This window comes from Thunnus thynnus, chromosome 4 (genome assembly GCF_963924715.1).
Source record: "Thunnus thynnus chromosome 4, fThuThy2.1, whole genome shotgun sequence".
Taxonomy (NCBI): domain Eukaryota; kingdom Metazoa; phylum Chordata; class Actinopteri; order Scombriformes; family Scombridae; genus Thunnus; species Thunnus thynnus.
The window spans coordinates 1,237,396-1,253,364 of NC_089520.1; the positions used below are offsets into that span (position 1 = coordinate 1,237,396).

General features: G+C 41.0%; 1 protein-coding gene across 2 annotated transcripts in view; it reads right to left on the reverse strand.

Moving 5' to 3' along the window:
- The window catches only part of grm7 (glutamate metabotropic receptor 7), a 324,109-nt gene extending 308,866 nt beyond the window's left edge, over nucleotides 1-15,243 (reverse strand). Inside the window, exon 1 of one of the 2 annotated variants that reach the window (XM_067586129.1) lies at nucleotides 13,883-15,243. In XM_067586129.1, coding sequence (XP_067442230.1) covers nucleotides 13,883-14,395 — 513 coding nt within the window. In that variant the 5' untranslated portion in view covers nucleotides 14,396-15,243. The remainder of the gene's footprint in view (nucleotides 1-13,882) is intronic. The other variant, XM_067586128.1, reaches the window with a different exon arrangement.
- Between the last annotated feature and the right edge of the window lie 726 nt (nucleotides 15,244-15,969).

Sequence of the window (15,969 nt, forward strand, 5' to 3'; positions counted from 1 at the left end):
TATAGCTTTTAATACATTTATTTTAAATCTAAAATGCAAAAATTTTAAATCTGTCTCATTTTTCTCTGTGAAGTTTTCTCTGTTTCAAGTTGGACAAACTTCATGACATGTGATCATTTGCAAAATCAGTGTCTATAAATTGTGATGTAAGTCTTCCGGCTCCACTCTGTAAATGTCTTTTGGTTGTTGTTGTGACTTTAACTCACAGGTTTGACATTTCATTCAAACCTCAGAGGAAATAAATCTACAGTAATTACAAGAATACTGATCAATCCCACAAATCCTCTTCAATCACTTAAATGTCAACAACAGATCTGATGTTTCTGGTACATTGTGTTAACTCCTTGTGTCTCTACTGAAACCACCAATAATCAGGTTTCCATTCAAATGTTGCACAAATTTGAACCAAATTTCCAGAAAACCGACACAAGAAAAAACAACAAGATATTTTGATTTTTATATTTAAATATGTGCCATTTCCACTCAGATCTTTTTTATGCTCAAAATGGAAATAACGTAAAAACATTTGGATGCAAACACGCTTGTATGAAACTCTGGTTCCAATTTATATCACTAGAATTAGATAAATGTTTAACACTATTACAGATATAGCAGCTCCCAGTCGCCATATTTATATATTTATACGACAAAGATGATGCCAGAAATGGTTTTAATCTGAGTTTCTGCTGCCCTACGAGAAGCTGTATTTATGTATATAAATAAAGTGTATCTGTGCAACCTTGATGAGACGGATTTCAACTGTGTAAACATGAAGGTCAGACACAAGCAAAGGAAAGTGATTCTCCTCTTCTGGTCAGAATAACTTTGAAGTTCCTGATAAATCTGCAGACAGTGATAATAAAGACAAGAATAAGAAATGAGTTTAAATCTACATTTAAAGACGATGATGAGAGTTCAGGATGAAAAACCTCTGATCTGAATACATCTGAACCCACCATCAACAAGCTGAAACGGTTCGGACTAACACAGGAAACACAGTCTGACTAAGAGTCCGGACCCACAGGAGCTTTTCAGCCGGTAATAGATGTGCCTGGGTGGCTGTGTGTGCGTCTCAGAGGGCTGACTAAGTCTACCGCAGCAATTCTTTTATACTTAGCAAAGACAGCGAGGAGAAAGAGGCTTTCCAAGCAGCTGTGACAGGCTGAGAAGCAACACAAAGACGCCCCCCCCCCCCCCCCCCCCCCCGCCCCGCCAAAAAAAAACAAGGAGAGAGGCGGCTGAAGGTGGAACCGGCCTCTCCTGGGTCCTGGATTATTAAGAATGCCAGGGTCGCAGCATCGCCAGGTACGGCGAGAGAATTGAAGACCGAAATGAGGAGAGAGGAGGAAGAAAACGAGGAGAGATGGTTGCAGCAGGAGCCGGTCTCTGCTAAAGCTTTACTCAATTTGTTCCTTCAATCTGACGGCAGAAAAACACTTTAAAGGCTCGTTGTGTGTTATTAGATGATGTATGATTTGTTCCACAGTCCTTCATAAAAAAAACATTGTGAGTTTTGTACTTTTTTTTTTGGAGAGTATAGGTCATTCATATTCATTAATGTTGGTATTTTGTCAGTAATGCAGAGAGACATTTCTCCAGAGCAACAACATCAAACATCCTTTCTAACAGTCTCTGGAAACAGGAGCCTCCTGTGTGATGAAAGCAGTCGTGTTGACAAAGTTTTTTTTTTTTATTTGTTTTTTTTTTGCCAATCACAGCTGCTAAACTTGTCATGATTTTTAAAAAATGTCACTGATTGCTTCCCTTGTGAAAAAGGTTTTAAATTAGACATTATTTCCTGCTGCAGTGATGATCTATGGCGATGATTCCTGGTCGGGAATATAAAGACGGTAACCCCGGGATTCCACCGGGCACGTGTGCGCCGCGTTCTGGCTCCGACGCGGTTTTGCTCCGTCCTCTGCACGGCGCCCTATTCCACCAGGAGCGTGTCAAACTTGTGCGTGAGTGTCTTCACTGCAGGGAAGCCTTCCGCCGTTTAAAGTCAGTTGCACTCCTACTACAGTAATTACAGCAGCCTGGTCAAAGCTGATAAAGTCCCTTAAGGCTACCGTAATTACTGCAGTAGCAGGGCAACTAAACTGCCCAATTTTGTTAACTTGCTCAGCTTTCGTTGATTTGGTCATTTTCCTCGATTTTCATGCTTCTACTGTGCTTAAATAGGCTACGTACATAAATGGTTTCTTTATTCGTCTGTTTTAATTGCGTTTATTGTTGATATACGACCAGGAGTCTGCACGGGGTGTTTTATTTTGAAAATTGACCGGATGCTCAATGCTGTTTCTGTGTCTGACTTCCTGCCCAGCTCCATCTGCTCTGTGCTGCTTGACGCGGCCTCCGTAAAGGCGCCTATCTTTAGTGCAGCGGAGCGGAGAGCCGCTTCTGGGACGCTTCTGAAACGCACCGCAGCGCCCGGTAGAATTTAGGGGTTACCTTCATTAAAATTATGCATTTCTCTGGTTTAACATTGTTGAAATATTTGGGATAATATAAGTACAAACTCAACATAATACATGACACAGGTCTAGTTGTTTTTAGACATTATAATGCGGGAAAGTTACATATTAGACCTTTAAGTGGCGTGACTGGAGTTAAAAGCAACAACAGTCATGTGTCTCCGGCTCTGTTTACAGCTGCTCTATATGCAAATAAACACCTTCATATATTATATATATGATATATAATATATTATTGTTTTTAACCAGCGGGAGGACCGGGGGTCAAAAGCTGTGTTCAACTCGTTTGATGAACAATTTTGTGCTCTAGTAAGATATTTAATCATAAATACATTGGTTGTAAAGATATGAATGGTGATGACACAGCAAATATAACCAACTATTACAACTATTTTCTGACATTGTGTTCACTCAGTTAATCAGTAACTATTTTGATAACCAAATAATATTCTATTTAAGGAAAAATGACAAAATTTGCTGGTTGCAGCTTCTAAAATGATGATTTTAAACTTTTTTTTTGCGTCATTAATGATAATAAACTGAATATATTTGGATTTGGATGAAACGTGACATTTGAAGACGTCACGTTAATTATAACCAACATTATGTTGTGTTCATTAATGTTTCTGTTTGTTTCACAGGAGGACCAAACATCAGTTCATGCAGGTTTACTGATTCGTGTCACTGTGCTCAGAGATGTCAGTTGAGCTGAAACTAAAAAAAAAAAAGACAGTTTAATTGCATTTACTGAGACTTCCAGGGTGTCAGTGAACATGCTGTCAGCTCAGAGGCGGTGAAGCCTGTCAGTCACTGCAGCGGTCGGTGTGAGGAGGCTTCACCGCCGTCTGGTTCAAAACCAGTCCAGACGACGCTTGAAAACAGACCATAATGAACCATTTTAACCATAAACTTGTTGCTCTGTCTGTCAGTAAATTCTCTCCTTATTGATGAAATATGACAAACTGGAGTTGCAGCTTTGTGTTAACATGTAGCTGTGATAGTTAGCTTAGCATGCTAGTAGCTAAAGCTAACCATTATTAACCTGCATGCAGCTGCAGCAGCATGTGTGAAAACACACCTGAGTCACTTCACATAAACATAAACATGAATGACAGTTTAGTTTCTGCTTTCATGACGTCGGCTCCGCTCAGCTGGATGCACCTGACGTTCACGAAAGTGATGGAAAAAATACAAAGAAAACAGTCGACTGGAAACGTTTTAATGTCGACAGCCGGCGCTGATGGAGGGGGAGTGGTCTTTACTGTCAGGACACCTGAACTCTGACATCACTTCCTCTTAAATCACTTCTTTAAACTCATAGTTCATCAGTTAAATATTTACAGTATTATGCTTTAAATCTCATTATGTTTTATATGCTTATATGATTTTTATCTTATGTCTGGTTCACTGTTTTCTGTTTATTTAAAGTACTGTGTGTCACTGGTTTTACTGGTTTCTGCCTTTTGATTTTAATTCTGTTTCTTTGTTTTTATGGTTTGTTGAAAAAGAACTTTATAAGATTGGTTTTAAAAAGTGCTCAACAAATAAACCTCATTATTATTGTTGGCAATACAGGCTTTGAATCTGACAAAATGCTGCCGGGCGTGTTTGTAATAATAAAAGACAGATACAAGGTTCGGGCTTCTACAACCGACACAAGTGTAGTTTTCATGAATCAGCGCTGTTGTTGTGGCACCTCAATGAATAAAGGTCAGAACTGCTTTTCCAGCACTTTCATGGATGAAAAAAAAAAAAAGAAGTGTATCCAAGAGTTATGAGTCTGTGTGTGACACAAAAACATAATAAACAGTCCCAGAAAGTGGCGGCAAAGCCTTTACTCACCGATACTGTGTGAAACAGATTTGTCTGGAATCAACGTCGGATAGATCCAATTTAAATTCCAGCATCTATTAGCTGCTTATTCGTTCTCACAGGGAGTTGCAGTCTGTCCCAGCATGCACTGGGTGCAACGACGACTCAGCTGCCCATCAAATATCAAATATCAAGCACAGATGTACAGACAAACCCACTCGCATCCACACCACCTGACCTGCAGCAGAGATACAGTCTGAAGAACTCAAAATGTGTGTTAATGAAGCCACCAGTCAGATATTATATACATACAGAATTATGTGAAGAATGTTTGACCCTTTGAACCCTCTGCTTGTAGTTTTCATCCACCAATATGTATGTAAGTTTTACTATACGTGTTTTTATGAATACTTATTCTGCACATGTCCAGCTCTATATTTATATTCTGGGGCTCTACTGGAATAAAACCTCCTTATTTATCTTCTACTGGTCCTTTATGCAGCCCCTCAGTTCAGCCTCTGTCTGAAACAGGACGTTTTAGCTCCTGTCTCTTTAAGGCCCCGCCTCCTGATGAGCCCACTCTGTTCTGATTGGTCAGCTTCAGGAAGCTTCCTCCGCCTCCGGAGGCTACATAAACAAACTATAAACTTTCCGAGACACCGAGTTAATGTCATCACCTGACCAACAGTCCAAAACCCCCAAAACTTCCTCTCAGCTTTGTGTCTTTAATTTTTTAATCATGTGATGTGCAAGAAGCAGCAAACCATTCGTTGTTGTTGTTGGTGAACCGAGTGGGGAGAAGTGTGTTTTTATTTCTGCAATAAACCCATTATCAACATTAATATTGTCACATATGGTGGAGAATATTCTGTATGAGCTGTTGCTTTCATCCTGCCCATTAACTCCCATTAACACTGTGTAAAAAAAAACTGAACAACCGTGATTTATCTTCTGAAAGCACCCAAACCCACCTACCAGTCTAATTATCCGGCACATGCGGAAGGCGAGTAATGACACCCACCCTCTCAATTAAAAAACACAACACCACTAATCATAAAAAGCTGCTATCAGCCTTTAGCCAAAGTGTTTTGTTTTTTTACAAGAGAGCGAGGGAGAGGTTCAATTTTCATTTTGCTCACTAAAATATATTGCTAACACGGGGGGTATATACTCCATCATGTGCAGTGGCAGGAGGAATTTAATGACCCTGTGTCTTCTCTGTGTCAACCTGCACCCGTGCTGAGTCGACCGGTGATACGGCCTCTAATGAAGCACACCTAGGAGGAGAGGAAGGGAAAGACGAACACATAAAACACACAAACAGAGAAAATCAGACGTCAAAGACAAACTGAGGATGTGAGATAATAAGAGGAAGGTGATGAGTATTCACAGCTCCTGTTGGTTTTATTCATTTCATGATGTTTAGCGATGACAAAAAGCTTTTTTACTGGTCAAACAGAAGCAAAACAACCAGCTCTTTGTCTGTGTGGCTCTAGCTACTAGCATAGTTAGCATAGTAGCTCTAGCTATGCTAACGTTAGCCAGGTGACCTAATTTGTAGTTTTAAGCGAGACAGAACCTGCTGCACTTCCATATCTCATAATTACATAAAATTATCACATAAATACAAGAAATCCTCATAATTACAAGAAACCTATCTTATTTATGTGATTATTAGAAAAAAATTTTGTACTGAGATAGTTCTAGAGAATAGTTTTTTTCATAATTATGAGGTCATTTCATGTAATTATGTGATATTTTGTCATATTTATGATAGTTTTCTTGTGATTATGAGATTAGACAGTGTGCCTGTATGGTTCAGGGTATCTGCACAATTCTCAACTTCAAATTAAGACCTTTTTAATACCTAAACAAGGAAAAAATAATAACATTTCCACAGCAAAAAGAAGTGAAAGTATAATACATAATATAATACAGTGTTGTTGCATTTTGCAAGCTTATTAGTGATGCACTGCTGCCGAAACCCGTTGTTTAGGCTTTAGGCCTGTATATTTAAAAAGATAATAGGCCTATATATGCTAATACCGATAGTTGGTTGTTTATGCCGATGTTTGTTAATTTCACTTTCACTTCATTTCAAGGAAAAACGACCTACAGGTGATGTAACCACCACGAGCCCTACGATCAAACCTCTGATTCAAACAATGAACGGGGGTGAAATATTAAGCCAAACCACAGCCTGAAGCAATACAACCGTTCTCACTACAGGTCTGACATCACATTAAATGTTATGATGAATAATAACACCAGAGATATGAACATATCTGCTGGAACAGTCACTTCCCTCTTTACATAAGGCTTAAAATCTTCATGGAGTAACTTATAGACTGCACTATGCAAAGATCAATTCTGAGAGCATGTGAAACACTTGGATGTGATTTCCCCTCTTGTTTCTATAGAATCACAATCGTTTATAGTTAGAACAGCTGTTTTGTCAATCACATTTCTATCAAATCACGTAGCGCTACACCTTGTTGTCTTCAGGGGAATGAGATGAATCTAAGCAGATAAACCTGGAAGCATGACAGCTGAAATAAAAACTACCTGAGTCTTGTTGAACTGGGAGGTTTCCTGGGTAAACAAACTTCACATCGTGCTCCATCCAACTTGTATTTCAGTGTTATTTTTACGTGTCCAGAGGAATAAGAGGAATAATGAATATATACATAATGACCCTCGGTGTTTAGGTGCAGGTCTGTTATTCTTTCACATGTAAGCTCTGCTCTGCAAGAGAGCGACACTCCATCGTTGTTGGATAACTGACAGCACATTTGCAGGTGTTTCTTACATATAATTATACAGATTTATCCCCGGTCTCGTCCACGTTACAATATCTATACTCATTGTTTTTATACAGATCAAAATTTTATGCCTCTCCTCCTAAAAACTGAGACATTTTAAGACATTTTAAGACTTTTAATGGTTGATGCTTGATCCCAGGGTTAGGAATAGGAACAGGCTTATAACAACTTTTAAGGTAAAATAAATTATGACGACCTGCAGCTTTGCATCTCGGCCAAAAACTGACGACACCCAATAAAACGCAGATGACCCCGTGTGATCTAACATCTACCGAGCCCGCACCCTGTACGTCTGCTCTGTCCTTCTGTCTTTGCTATCAGCGGAACATAAATCAAAAGAGACTCCAGCATCTGCAACAACACAAACACGTTGAACGTTACAGTTCAGTTCACTAGTGACGAGTATGATGTGTGAGCCGCTAAAATGTTTTACTCTCGTCAGCTCTGCTGCTCAGATGAAATCCGTTTGCATGCTAATGTTGACTCTATATATATATATATATATATATATATATATATATATATATGTTATTTGGCTTAGGCTAGGTGGTTAGCGACCTATTAGACCAGCGGTTCTCAAACAGTGTACCATGAAGTAAGATCAAGTGTGTCAATTCATTTTTTATAAACCTAATGGTTTATCAACTTTGGTAACGAGGAGGAGGAACAATTATTTAGCTGCACTAATACCAGCTGATGCAAACAGTGCTGCTAAGTAAGCTGAAAACAAAGTATCGGCTTCCACAGATCACATTAGTCGTGCAGCAGATTCAGGTTAATTCCTTTTACTTCCCTCCCTGAAGTTGTTAATGACACATCTACATTAATAATGGTTTTCAGTTTCTCCCATCATATTGACATTCCACTGTTCTCTCATCTATAACCATGTTTCCATCAACTGGTTTGGAGCGAATAAAGTGAAGCTACACAAAGCGTAATTTTGTCAGAAGTTGGCGGTAAAGGCTACGTTACGCACTGCTGTAATAAACAGAGTAGAAGAAGTAGAGGTTACAAACCAGAAACTAAAACAGTCGCCTCGCTCATCTACTAGAGAAAAGAGGAGAGAGAGGTCTTCAGGAATGTAACTGCTCTTTCATTTCAGCTAGTACTGGCTATGCTGTGGTGCATTATGGGAACATCCAGGAAGACACCGACAGCTGAACATGTGAGTTATATGTTTGCTGCGTCAGAACTTATTCAACAAAGGTTTTTCTATTTTCGCCATTTACTGCATTAATTCTTTTTCAAAAAAGGCGAAAACGACTTCAAACGAGCGTAAAAACTTTTTTTGTGAAATTGTTGTGAAAGTTTTTTCAGATTTTTGCTGTTTCCATCAACCTTTTCTATACTTCAAATACTTCACGGTTTATGTTCCTGCAATCTCTGAATGCACATCAACAAGGCATCGTTTTCTTACTGCATCAGTCATAAACTGAGATATCATCCCCAAACCATCACATAATCTGAATTATTTTGCTGTTGAAAGCTCTTGTACTGATTCATATGAACAGGTCTGCATATTTCTGATGAGTGATGTCACTGCTGCCTGTCAGATTGTCAGTGTGCCGTTAAGGGAAAATATCTCTAATGACGATATAATCATGACATTTGAGATAATCCACATGATTGATTACCGTGAGTTGGTGCACCTTGTGATTGAGGTTTGACATTTGTCTCCGTGTTTACATGATGCATCTCACTACTGAACCCTTTCATGCATAGTGGTCACTACAGCGGACGGCTATTCAAAAGCCGTTTTCTTATATGTGCGTGGGTTTTAACCATAGACTGTATGAAAATATGGACGTAGTTACCGTGACGTCACTCGTTGGTTTCTGAAGAGCGGTTTTGAAGCTCAAAGTGAGCCGTGCGTGACGCTGCCTAACTCACAGCCAATCAAAAATGGGCGAAGAGGCGGGCCGAATGACTGAAACAAGCCACCTAGCGGCTGGCGGACCTGTCACTCAAAGCAGCCATGTCCTTCATTATGCAGAACTTTACGGCTTAATAAAATTTAAACGGGTGAGTTATAAAAACATTCCCCCCCCGTACAGTTGTCATGAAAGAGGAAATTAGCTACAGAGACCAAAACCGTTGTTTGTACCAGGCTGTAAACATGTTTATTTCTGCTGTAAAGTTGGACATTTTAACATGGAGGTCTATGGGGATTGACTCACTTTTGGAGCCTCAAGTGGTCGTTCAAGGAACTGCGGTTTTTGGCTTCATTTTACAGCCCCGGAGGTTGCCGCTTGGTTTTAATGGTATAGTTGCACATCAGCCAACACAGTGGACTCTAATGTATCGTCCCATACGCTGCCATCCATTGGCCAGCCTTTGTAAGTGCAACACAAATTTCTCAAAACCAAGATGGCCGCCTGCCGGCCGGAAACACTCAGCAGCTCAGGAACATCTTGCCGATCCTTCTATAGTAACAGACCCCTGCAGGTAAATAACATTTTGTAACATCATCAGGTAACAACTAAGGAGTAATACAACTGTTAAAATTTCCAAGTATTGATTTTATGTTGAGAGAAAATGACAATTAATCATCTGTCCACTAAGTTGGACAAACTCCTTGAAAAATACGTGTTTAAAAAAAAAATTCATGCCTAAAGAGGAATAAAAACATTAACTGAGGTTTTCATAATTCATGAATGAAAGAGTTAATAGCCATAACATTTGTACATAGGCTCAGAAAAAGGTATTTATGAGTCATTGTTAATGTTAGACTACTTGACTGACCGTCACCAGTTATGTGTCATGTAGCCTATTAATGTATTAATACATTCAGCGTAGTTTGCGCACACACATGAACACCTCTGGACATCTCTTTGCCACCCCAGTTAATAAAATTCCTCGAGCCGCCTCTGGTCCACAGAGTGAAGCCTTAATGTGTTTGTGGTGCGACTCCGGTGCCAACTAGGCCATTTAGGAACATCAGGGGTGTAATGAACTGAAAACAGCTGTGGAACAGATGACTTTTCTATCACAGGGGAGAATAATTACCCTCCCATTTCATTCCACTGAGTGTTGCATAGCAGGGATGCAGGAGCCAGTTTGAGCTTATACTGGCTTTTTGATGGACCCCCCCCCCCCCCCCCCCCATTAAATCCAATATCTGAAACTGTTTACTTTCAGCTAAAACCTGCAGAAAAAGTGTCACAGCCAATTACACAGTCCTGCTGAATTATTTGGATGATGTTAGATTTTCTCTAGATGGAGAATCTGATGGATGAATCAGGATGTAGTGAAGAGAAAATAATCATTTAATCTTTATATTCTTTTGTGTTATAACTTCAGAAATGTCTTGTATAAGTAGCGTTTATATATTATATAATGTGTGGTTTGCGGCAGTGATTTGATTTTCGTCTGTCAATAACTGGAAGCACCAGTGTAAGTCATAATTACAGGTTTAAGTATGAGATGTTTTTCTTGTAATTATGAGATTGTTCACTGTGATGTTTTTGGGCACAGTTGCATAGATGCCAATCATTACGGAGAACTGTTTGTGTAAGTAGCTTTTATATTGTTTTCTTTCACATTACATACAGTTATGTGCTTTGCAGCAGTGATTTCAGTCAATCATGTACACTTCTCTGCAAATAAATTCCATTTTTATTTATCTTGTGATGACTGCTCCGTCGCTGCAGATATATAAAAAAAAAACAACATCTTCATCCTGAGTACTTTGAAAAAATTTGGGATAGAAGGAACATTTCCTGCTGCAGGAGTGAAAAGCCTTTGAATGACTGTTATTAAATATGTCCGGAGCTCCGTGGACATTAAAGCTTTCTGGCCATTAAATTCATTTTTTTTTAAATCAGCTTTCAACTGGTCAGAGTCGGGGAAGCCCGGAAGCCAAAGCTCTAAAAAGCTTACAGCAGTTATTAATCTGTGAGTCTGAAATTAATGTTAAAAGGTATCTACAACAGATAAAAAAAATGTGGGAGGGGTGTCTGAATGTCACTGAGTTAGATGACATATTAACCTGATGGACGTAATTAGTGTCATTAAGCTCGTTTCTTCTTCTCAGAGTCATAAATCTGTCAAATCCACATTCCTCATATCTGCAGACGTTTCCTTCTAATCAAGCTTTTAGTTTTCTTCAGTGTCTCATTGATCCAGTGATAACTGTCTGAACAAATACAAGCTAAAGAAAATAATCAGCAATATCATATGATGTAGGAAAACAATCAATAGTTGCAGCCGTATCTTCAACTGTACATCATAAAAAAAACTGTACAGTAGCACAGCTCACATGCAAACTGATGGCATTTTATTCTGAAAATAACATCATATATGTCATGTGATTCTAATATAAGCCTGTGAATAAAGGGAGCGAAAGCAGTCTGGGATCCGAAGGGTTAAAGCGAGTTAGAATGACTGAAATAAACAGTGAACCAGGTCAAATACTACATCTGAAAGAATTCAAAGAAATCGGGGCTTTACGCTGTATTTCATGTTATTGAAAACCTTTAACATAATAAGAATTAGATAAGAGACAGTCGGCGCTACGAGGAGAGAGATAGACAGACAACTTCAAGTAATTCCCTCTAATTATGAGACGTATTAAGACTTTGTGAAGAGCTGCTGAAATCCTGCGAGGGGGGTTTTTAGCAGAGTGAAGGAGAAAAAGGATGATTTGTTCCAACAAGCATCACTCCTCCCTCTTTGTCTCCAAACTCAACCTCATCCAATCAAAACATCATTTTATAGAGGGAAAGTGCCGCTTTGGGACGTGTTTCAATTTATTTTCCTTCTTTTGACCAGGTGAAAAGATTCAAATCTCACAATAACAATATCAATAAAAAGCATTGTTATGAGTTATATTTGTTTTGGTATTTCATTTTGACAGTTCTTTCTCCTCCTCTTTGCTTCCTGGTGCAGTCGCACTGAAAATCACTTCTCATTCATGCCTCAGGCTGCTGAAACTGCAGAGAAGAAGAGATGCTGTTTGACTTGTGTGACAGAAGTTAATGACAGTGAAGTGTTTGATAAGATGCTGAATAATTCACAGTTTTGTGGACTGTTGTTGTTAGCACGCTAGCAATGCTAACTCCTGCAGGTCATGTTTACAACCCTGCCCGCGCTGTTTCCTGTCCCGCCTCCTCCTCCTCCTCCTCTTGGCCACACCATTTCAGATCCCGGTCTGAGCGCGTGCACGTGTGTGACGAGCTACAGGTGAGGTCCTATGATTGGACTGTTTGAAAGGATCGCTGCCAGCTGATTGGACAACATGACGTCAACCAGTTGACAGCAACCTGCTTCTTCTCCTCTTCCAGCTAGTAAAGGACCAGTGTGGAAGATTTAGTGGCATCTAGCAGAACAGACTTGGCACTTGCCATGTTTCTACAGTAGCCCAGAGCGAGGGGGGGGGGGGGGGGGGGGGGGGGCGCTAGGTATCACTTAATCCTACAGACTGGTCTTGTGATGGCATCATTTAGATCTGTGTGTGTCTATGAGTCAGGTCAGGGGGCTTTACAATCTGTACAGCAATAAAACATCCTCTGTCCTTAGACCTTTGATTCAAATAAGGAAAAACTACCTAAAAAAAAAAACCCTTTAATGGGAAAAAAATGTTAGAAAGCTCAGGAAGAGCAACAGAGGAGGGATCTCTCTCTCTCTCTCTCTCTCCCAGGACACACAGACGGGAGAGAGATGTTGAACAGAACAGAGCGAGAGAGCAAAATGACAGAAACACAGTGTTGACAAACAGGAGGACAAAATGATGTCGAGATGAGTTTATGTCAGTGAAATTACCTTAAAATAGAGTAAAAATGATCCATTTAAAAGCAAACATGTTGACCGAGAGCAATGTTTACCATGATCCTTAAAAGCTGTTGTGAGACAAACAGTAAAGAAACTAAAACAAGCAACAGATTCAGTAAATCTATAATATTATAATATTTATGGGTTGAGAATGTTTTTGCATCATTTTACTTGAATGTGACATTCCTACTTCACATTGTGTGTGTGTGTGTGTGTGTGTGTGTGTGTGTTGTATGTATGTATGTGTACACATATGCATATATTCCGTAGATACAGCATTGATACGTACACGCACACTTGTGCAGATGTAATTATATGTATTTATGTTCAACTAAACTTTTGTCACAAAAAAATAAGAGCTGTTTCTACAAGGATAGTAAAACAAGAACACTCACACATACACACACATATATGATCATGGTCACTTCCGGGGACATTACATAGACTTACATTCATTTCCTGGAGACTAACCAGAACCACTGACCCAGAAATCAGCCTTTTTCCCAACTGGGGACACGGCGTTTGTCCCCAGTTGGACAAGCTGTCCCCAGTGAACTGGTCCCAAGTCCCCAAAAGTAGCTTATGACAGACCACACACACGCGCGCACACACACACACACACACACACACACACACACACACACACACACACACACACACATCCCTTACAAACGTGTGATTTGCAGTTATTGCCGCTGTATTGTATTTAAGTGTAAAGGATCCATTACAGTCATCAAGCCTGCTGAGCCAACTTGACCCGGCTTCACTCCACTCACACGCCAGCTGACAGGCTCATACCGCAGCCAATGCGGGGTGTGTGTGTGTGTGTGTGTGTGTGTGTGTGTGTGTGTGTGTGTGTGTGTGTGTGTGTGGGAGGGGGGGGGGTCTAGCTTCTGTGAGATATTGGGGGGGAGGGGGTTACATAGGAACATATGAAGCGTGTGGCTGACTTTAATGATGATGCTGGTAGATATGTAATCAGAGTACGGTGGGTTCCGCTCTTACCTGGAACAAGCGAAGGATGTTCGCCACCATGATGGACACGGAGCTCGCCGACGCTCCGATGACCCCGATAACTTTCTCGGGCTTCACGAACACCGGCGGCTCCCCGTTGGTGCACCTGACGTCCGACGTGTCCTTCTGAATGAGCGCCTGGACGAAAGTGAGCGACTGCTCCAGCGCGTACGTGTCCCGGGAGCAGGTGTCCAGGACCCGCGCGCCCAGCGTGACGTTGGGCAACAGCTCGTCGTCGCTGTTGATCTGATCCAGCGCGTACATCATCGCCTCCAGCCGGTGGATGCCGTTTTCCTTCTTGATGTCACCGCACGGCATCCCCGGGACCCCCCTGGCGTGCACTGGGAAGAGCCCCCCCAGCGTCACGTCGCCCTCCACCCGGATCGAGTGCGGCGCGTAAATCTCCTGGGAGCCGGCCAGGTCCAGGAAAGCATGAAGCATCCACAACACCCGGAACGTTACGCACGGTTTGAGTTGAGGGATGTTATGACAGTGTCGGGCCATGATTGGATCTGTTTCCCTCGCGAGTTAAAAGAAAGCGGCTCCGCCACAGACTCCGACTGGAAAAAATGTAGAACCACTGCAAGGTGGAGGCACTTTTTAGGATAGTTTTCCGAATCCAGCAGCCGAGTTCATTCTTGTCCTCGATCCAGCAGAGAAAACCGCCCGTTCACTCGAAAATAAAGGCAGGTGCAGGTTAATCTGACAGCTGTAATTCCCGCAGGTGAAGCTTTAATGCACACAAACATACAAACCTCAGCGACTGATTCACCAATGCGTTATTCCTCTGAAGTGTGCGCAGAGCTGCTGCTGCTGCTGCTGCTGCTGCTGCACACAGCCGCGGTCGCTTGTTGCTTGATCACCCATTCCGGGATTTAAGAGGAAAAGAAACAAAGAAAGAAAATCACACAATCAGTCGCTCATAAAGGGCAGCGAGGAAGAGAAAAAACGGGCACTCCGTTAACTCCTATAGGCTATCCCGGTATTCCGTCTTTGGAGATGTGAATAACCCAGCCCACGTTCGGCACTGATGGCATACTTAAAAAAATAATAAATGTGGTCACACCTGCGGATAAACACCAGGCAGGTTTAACACTTTTCTCGAGCCTGAAAACAAGACGTGAAGACAAAAAGACCAAAAGGAGAAGAAGCTGGAGCCGCGCAGCAGCACGCACCGCTGACTGACGGCACGAAATAACTGCGCTGCGCTCAGAGCCAAGCAGTCTGTGACAGACTCCTCATCCCTCCTCCTCCTCCTCCTCCTCCTCCTTCTTCTCCCTGCCCGGGTCCAGTCACCTGTCTGCGATCAGATGTTGCATCTAGAGGACCAGAACAAGTGCAGTATTTGTGGGTTTCAGTATTTCAGCGCTGAAAGTGTCCGAATAACCGCAACAAAAGAAGAAATCTTCTTTCTGCTCTCAAAGCTGGAAGAGCAAAAAAAAAAAACCTCTCTCTCTCTCTCTCTCTCTCTCTCTCTCTCTCTCTCTCTCTCTCGTGCACTCACGCACATACAGTCACGCAACACACACGCGCACAGTCCACCCACGCGCGTTCGTGTAATTATCAGTGTGAGGTACAGGCTGCCAAAACAATATGCACAAACACACTGAAGGAAAAAAAAAAAATCATCCTTTTTTCTTTTGAATTATGAATAGCTCGTGTTGTCATGAATGGCTGCATTCAAAAGAACAGAACAGAATAAAACACAATAGAGTCTGTTGCTTCTGTTCCCAGAAATTAACCCGATGTATTTGGGATCATCTTTAGCAGCTCATAAACATATTAACGTTGTTTTATCGGCTTCATTTTTCCCAATTTTATCAGAATTTCTTAGACTCCAGCTGTAAAGCAGCTTAAAGTTATTAATTTTAAAATGATCTATAGTTGTGATTAATCTTTCTCTCAAAAATCCAAAATCACATTTCTTTGTTAATGAGTGACTTTTGAGCAAACAAAAGGAAAATATAAATATATATATATTTGTCAACAAATCCTTCAAATTAAACGATGAAAAACGTGCTTTGATCACGTGACTCCAGAACGACACATAGGAGCGTTTTGTAATCTGGCGCCTCTAT